The 6,396-nt window shown below is 57.2% G+C and overlaps 1 protein-coding gene across 1 annotated transcript; it reads left to right on the plus strand.

The window, feature by feature from the left end:
* Positions 1 to 1,200: 1,200 nt before the first annotated feature.
* On the plus strand, positions 1,201 to 6,183 carry LOC148664938 (uncharacterized). Its single transcript, XM_088630924.1, has 5 exons — positions 1,201 to 1,205; positions 4,062 to 4,254; positions 4,780 to 4,827; positions 5,545 to 5,705; positions 5,834 to 6,183. Exons 1-5 carry the CDS (start codon positions 1,201 to 1,203, stop codon positions 5,859 to 5,861), a joined length of 435 nt encoding a protein of 144 aa, XP_088487050.1. The 3' UTR covers positions 5,862 to 6,183.
* The last annotated feature ends 213 nt before the right edge of the window (positions 6,184 to 6,396 follow it).

Here is a 6,396-nt window from a genome sequence, read left to right on the forward strand (position 1 = left end):
TCTCTACACAGAGGGTGGCGGGGCTGTGGAACAAAGCTGATAACCTGGCTCCTCTCCAGACACAGCTGGGTGAGCTCCTCCTGTCAGGACAGGAGGCTCTACTGTACACAGAGGGTGGTGGGGGTGGGGAACAAGCCGCCCAGCCCTGTGGTTGAAGCCGATACCCTGGCTTCTCTCCAGCCACAGCTGGGTGAGGTCCTCCAGTCAGGACAGGAGGCTCTTCTATACACAGAGGGGGGCGGGGGTGGGGAACAAGCCGCCCAGCTGTGTGGCTCCGCCCCCTCCCCTCCCCTCTGTGACTCTGCTTGTCTCGGCAGGACGATGGACCGACAGAGATGCCGCACGGCCGTGCGCGGTCGCAGCAGGACCCGGGCCCGGCGAGGCGTCGTAAGTCCACCCCTCCCGCCCGCCGTCCAGCGTCCAGCGTCCAGCCCTCCTCCGACTGGCCTCTCCGCCCCCAGCAGTGCTCGCTGTATTATAATAATAATAATAATAATAAACTTGACTGATAGAGCACCTTTCACACACATAGCAGCGCAAAGCGCTTGACAGACCAGGTCTCACGGTAACACCTCCAGACGAGGAGAGACACTTCCAGTGGTGATCTTGACTGAGGACACGTCTCGGCTCAAGAGACAGGGTCGCGGGTCCGAGGAAAACCAAGCTGCAGGTCCATTATGGCCTTCTGAGAGCACAGATTGCCTCTGGACGTCCCACACTCTTCCTGGACACACTGTAGAGACTCACCTGTCCAGACTCTCACTGGACACACTGTACACACTCACCTGTCCACACTCTCACTGGACACACTGTACACACTCACCTGTCCACACTTTCACTGGACACACTGTACACACTCACCTGTCCAGACTCTCACTGGACAGACTGTAGAGACTCACCTGTCCAGACTCTTTCTGGACACACTGGACACACTCACCTGTCCAGACTCTCACTGGACACACTGTACACACTCACCTGTCCACACTCTCACTGGACACACTGTACACACTCACCTGTCCACACTCTCACTGGACACACTGTACACACTCACCTGTCCAGACTCTCACTGGACAGACTGTAGAGACTCACCTGTCCAGACTCTCACTGGACACACTGTACACACTCACCTGTCCACACTCTCACTGGACACACTGTAGAGACTGCCCAAGGCCTCTAGTCTCGACATGACTGGGCTGGGCTATGTGGTCAGAGCTGTCTCGGAGATGGGCTGTTTGGCGTCTTCACAGGTCACACCGGTCAGGCCGAACCCGGACTGGCAGCGGGAGAGGTCCCGGCCCAAATCCCGGTGCTTTTCCGTAAGTCTGACCCGGTCGCCTTCCGCGAGACTGGACCGGCCGCCCTGTGGTGGGCCCGGTGCCCCACATCTACCCTACAGCTCCCCACACTGACCCCTAAACTCCCGATACCCTACAGCTCCCCACACTGACCCCTAAACTCCCGATACCCTACAGCTCCCCACTCTGACCCCTAAACTCCCAATACCCTACAGCTCCCCACACTGACCCCTAAACTCCCGATACCCTACAGCTCCCCACACTGACCCCTAAACTCCCGATACCCTACAGCTCCCCACACTGACCCCTAAACTCCCGATACCCTACAGCTCCCCACACTGACCCCTAAACTCCCGATACCCTACAGCTCCACACTCTGACCCCCACAGTCCTGATGGCCGAGAGGTCTCTGCTTGCTGTAGTGATTGAGTGAGCTCTGTGGACCTGACCTCTGTCTTGTGTCCTCGTTTCCAGCGTCTCCTAGTGGTCCGTCATTTCTCAAGACCTGAAGGTGAGATCTGGGGAGGAGACAGAGCACCCCCTAACACCCCTGAGCTGGGTTACAGGGTAAGACAGCTTCTTACTGTTGGACACACCTGTCCACACTCTTACTGGACACACTGTCCACACTCGCCTGTCCGGACTCTTACTGGACACACTGGACACACTCACCTGTCCAGACTCTTGCTGGACACACTGTACACACTCACCTGTCCAGACTCTTACTGTCCACACTCACCTGTCCACACTCTCACTGGACACACTGTACAGACTCGCCTGTCCACACTCTCACTGGACACACTGTACACACTCACCTGTCCAGACTCTCACTGGACACACTGGACACACTCACCTGTCCAGACTCTCACTGGACACACTGTACACACTCACCTGTCCAGACTCTTTCTGGACACACTGTACACACTCACCTGTCCAGACTCTCACTGGACACACTGGACACACTCACCTGTCCAGACTCTCACTGGACACACTGTAGAGACTCACCTGTCCACACTCTCACTGGACACACTGTACACTCTCACCTGTCCAGACTCTCACTGGACACACTGGACACACTCACCTGTCCAGACTCTTACTGGACACACTCACCTGTCCACACTCTCACTGGACACACTGGACACACTCACCTGTCCAGACTCTTACTGGACACACTGTCCACACTCACCTGTCCACACTCTCACTGGACACACTGTCCACACTCACCTGTCCACACTCTCACTGTCCACACTCACCTGTCCAGGCGTAGTCTCATCCCCCCTGCGTTGTGTCTCCCCCTCTCCCCGCTGGACAGAATCCCGAGGTGTCTTCGTGTCTCCCCGAGCTCGTCCAGAAGCTGGAGAGGGCGGCCGAGCTGCATCTGGAGCTCCCAGAGTCGCCCGGCTCGTCCCGCTCGGGCTCGCCCGGCTCGTTCCGCTCGGTGTCCCCCCCGTCCTCGCCCGAGAGCCCCCTCCGCCCCCCGCCCCCGGCCCCCCCCTCCGGCCCCCTCCGGCCCCTGACCGCCCCGCCCCGCCGCCCCCCCTTCCTCCCCGCCATGCCCCTCGAGCCCCCCCTGCTGCCCGGGGCGGTGCCCCTGCCCCTGCCCCCACCCGTCCTGCCCCCCATCGCCCGCCCGCCCCCGCCAGGCCCCGCCTGGGGCTCCCCGGTGCGGAGGGCAAGGAGAGAGGCGGAGATGTCTGACGAGGCAAGTGGGGCAGAGTCTGTCCGTCTGTCTGTCTGTCTGTCTGTCCGTCCATCTGTCTGTCTGTCTGTCTGTCTGTCTGTCCGTCTGTCCGTCTGTCTGTCTGTCTGTCTGTCTGTCCATCCGTCTGTCCTTCTGTCCTTCTGTCCGTCCGTCTGTCTGTCTGTCCATCTGTCCTTCTGTCCGTCTGTCCGTCTGTCTGTCCATCCGCCTGTCTGTCTGTTTGTCTGTCTGTCCATCTGTCCGTCTGTCTGTCTGTCTGTCTGTCTGTCTGTCCATCCGTCTGTCTGTCCGTCTGTCCGTCCGTCTGTCCATCTGTCCGTCTGTCCGTCTGTCTGTCTGTCTGTCTGTCCATCCGTCTGTCTGTCTGTCCGTCTGTCCATCTGTCTGTCTGTCTGTCCATCTGTCCTGCTGTCCTTTTCTCTGTCTATCTTTCCTTCTGTCCATCTGTCCCTTTCACTGTCCTTCTGTCTTTCTGTTCTTTTCTCTTTCCATCTGTCCTTCTGACTTTCTGTTCTTTTCTCTGTCCATCTGTCTGTCCGTCCATCTGTCTGTCTGTCCATCTGTCCTTCTGTCCTTTTCTCTGTCCATCTTTCCTTCTGTCCATCTGTCCCTTTCACTGTCCTTCTGTCTTTCTGTTCTTTTCTCTGTCCATCTGTCCTTCTGACTTTCTGTTCTTTTCTCTGTCCATCTGTCCTTCTGTCCATCTCTTTCTGTCCGTCTGTCTTTCTGTCCGTCTGTCCTTCTGTCCTTTTCTCTGTCCATCTTTCCTTCTGTCCATCTGTCCCTTTCACTGTCCTTCTGTCTTTCTGTTCTTTTCTCTGTCCATCTGTCCTTCTGACTTTCTGTTCTTTTCTCTGTCCATCTGTCCTTCAGTCCATCTGTCTTTCTGTCCTTTTCTCTCTTTCTGTCCATCAGTCCATCTGTCCTTTTCTCTGTCTTTTTGTCCGTCTGTACTTCGCTCTTTCTGTCTTTCTGTCCTTCTGTCTGAGTCTCTGTGTTTGTCCCTCTCTCCCTGTCTCTCTCCCTGTGTCTCCCTGCTCTCTGTCTGTCCTGCATTGTCCCAGCTGGGTCTCTCTCCCTGTGTCTCCCTGCTCTCTGTCTGTCCTGCGTTGTCCCAGCTGGGCCTGTCTCCCCGGCTCTCTGCCTTCAGCTCTGTTCGCCGATGTCCCGCCAGCCCGTCTCTCTCTCAGCCTGTCTCTTGACTTGCAGGAGGAAGAGGAGGTGGAAACAGCTCTTCCAGCAGGAGAGAGGAAGGAGGTCAGTGCTGGTCCCACCCTGCCCCCTGTCCTGTCTGTGGTGGAGTTTCGCCGTCTTGTCTGTCCCTGGGTCTCAGTGTCTCTCTCTCTTTCAGCCCTGTCTGTCAGTGTCTCTCTCTCGGCCTGCTGTCTGTCTGTCCCTGCCTCTCTGTCTCTCTCTCTTTCAGCCCTGTCTGTCAGTGTCTCTCTCTCAGCCTGCTGTCTCCCTGTCCCTGGGTCTCAGTGTCTCTCTCTCTTTCAGCCCTGTCTGTCAGTGTCTCTCTCCTCCTCCTCTCTGTCCTCAGTGTGTCTCTCTCCTCCTCCTCTCTGTCCTGTGGTGTCCAGGCAGTGTGTCTCTCTCCTCCTCCTCCTCTCTGTCCTGTGGTGTCCAGTGGGTCAGTATTAGTGGGCTACACCCAGGCTCACTCCCTGCGAGTGTGATCTCAGCAGAGTCTCTGTGCTCTTGGGACGCTTGACTCACCTGTCTCTCTCTTTCTCTCCCTGTGCTGTCCCTCTCCTGCCCCCTCTCTCCCTCCTCGGACTCCAGCTGGAGGAGGTCCAATCACCACCTCCTGTGAGACAGAAGAAAAAGAAGGTGGGTGATGCTCTGATCCTCTCTTTACTCCTGTCCAGTGTCCAATCAGTGTGTGTGTATGAACCCCTCTCTCTCTCAGTGCAGTGTTCATGTCCTGGAGTGTCCAGTCAGTGTGTCTGTATGAACCCCTCTCTCTCTCAGTGCAGTGTTCATGTCCTGGAGTGTCCAGTCAGTGTGTCTGTATGAACCCCTCTCTCTCTCAGTGCAGTGTTCATGTCCTGGAGTGTCCAGTCAGTGTGTCTGTATGAACCCCTCTCTCTCTCTCTCTCTCTCAGTGCAGTGTTCATGTCCTGGAGTGTCCAGTCAGTGTGTCTGTATGAACCCCTCTCTCTCTCTCAGTGCAGTGTTCATGTACTGGAGTGTCCAGTCAGTGTGTCTGTATGAACCCCTCTCTCTCTCAGTGCAGTGTTCATTTACTGGAGTGTCCAGTCAGTGTGTCTGTGTGAACCCCTCTCTCTCTCTCTGTGCAGTGTTAATGTACTGGAGTGTCCAGTCAGTGTGTCTGTATGAACCCCTCTCTCTCTCAGTGCAGTGTTCATGTCCTGGAGTGTCCAGTCAGTGTGTCTGTATGAACCCCTCCTCTCTCTCAGTGCAGTGTTCATGTCCTGGAGTGTCCAGTCAGTGTGTCTGTATGAACCCCTCTCTCTCTCAGTGCAGTGTTCATGTACTGGAGTGTCCAGTCCGACTCTTAACGTGACTCTCCTGTCTCTGCTTCAGAAGCGCTGGTGCGCCCTTCTTAACTCCCTGAGCTGCGTGTCGGTGGAGACAGAAGACCAGGACGAGCCGATGGAGGTGGCGACCGTAGCTCAGGAGAGGAAGAGCGAGGGAGAGGAGGAGCTGGCTGCCGGGAAGGACAAGAGGAGGAAGAGGAGGTGCAGGTGAGCAGACAGGGGGGCGCCGCCTGGTCGTGTCTGTGATTCAAGGAGGAGTCTCCTCTTGCTGTTTGATGTCATGGTGACGTCTGTGTCTGTGTCCCTCACACCTGCAATAACAATATTCTTTCCAGGTTCCTTTCCTGGTTCTGTGCCGGCTAAGATCTGGACTGGACTGGACTGGACTGGACTGGACTGGACTGGACTGGACTGGAGCTGAGGGACACCAGACGGGACTGGACAGGAGCCTAGGGACACCAGACTGGACTGGACCGGAGCTGAGAGACACCAGACTGGACTGGACTGGAGCTGAGGGACCCCAGACTGTGCTGGACCGAAGCTGAGGGACCCCAGTCTGGACTGAAGCTGAGGGACACCAGACTGTGCTGGACCGAAGCTGAGGGACCCCAGTCTGTGCTGGACCGAAGCTGAGGGACCCCAGACTGTGCTGGACCGAAGCTGAGGGACCCCAGTCTGGACCAAAGCTGAGGGACACCAGACTGTGCTGGACCGAAGCTGAGGGACCCCAGTCTGTGCTGGACCGAAGCTGAGGGACCCCAGTCTGTGCTGGACCGAAGCTGAGGGACCCCAGACTGGACTGGACTGGAGCTGAGGGACACCAGACTGGACTGGACTGGAGCTGAGAGGCCCCAGACTGGACTGGACTGGAGCTGAGGGACACCAGACTGGACTGGAC

The sequence above is a fragment of the Lepisosteus platostomus genome, chromosome 5, assembly GCF_059453375.1.
Source record: "Lepisosteus platostomus isolate fLepPlt1 chromosome 5, fLepPlt1.hap1, whole genome shotgun sequence".
In the NCBI taxonomy this organism is placed as follows: domain Eukaryota; kingdom Metazoa; phylum Chordata; class Actinopteri; order Semionotiformes; family Lepisosteidae; genus Lepisosteus; species Lepisosteus platostomus.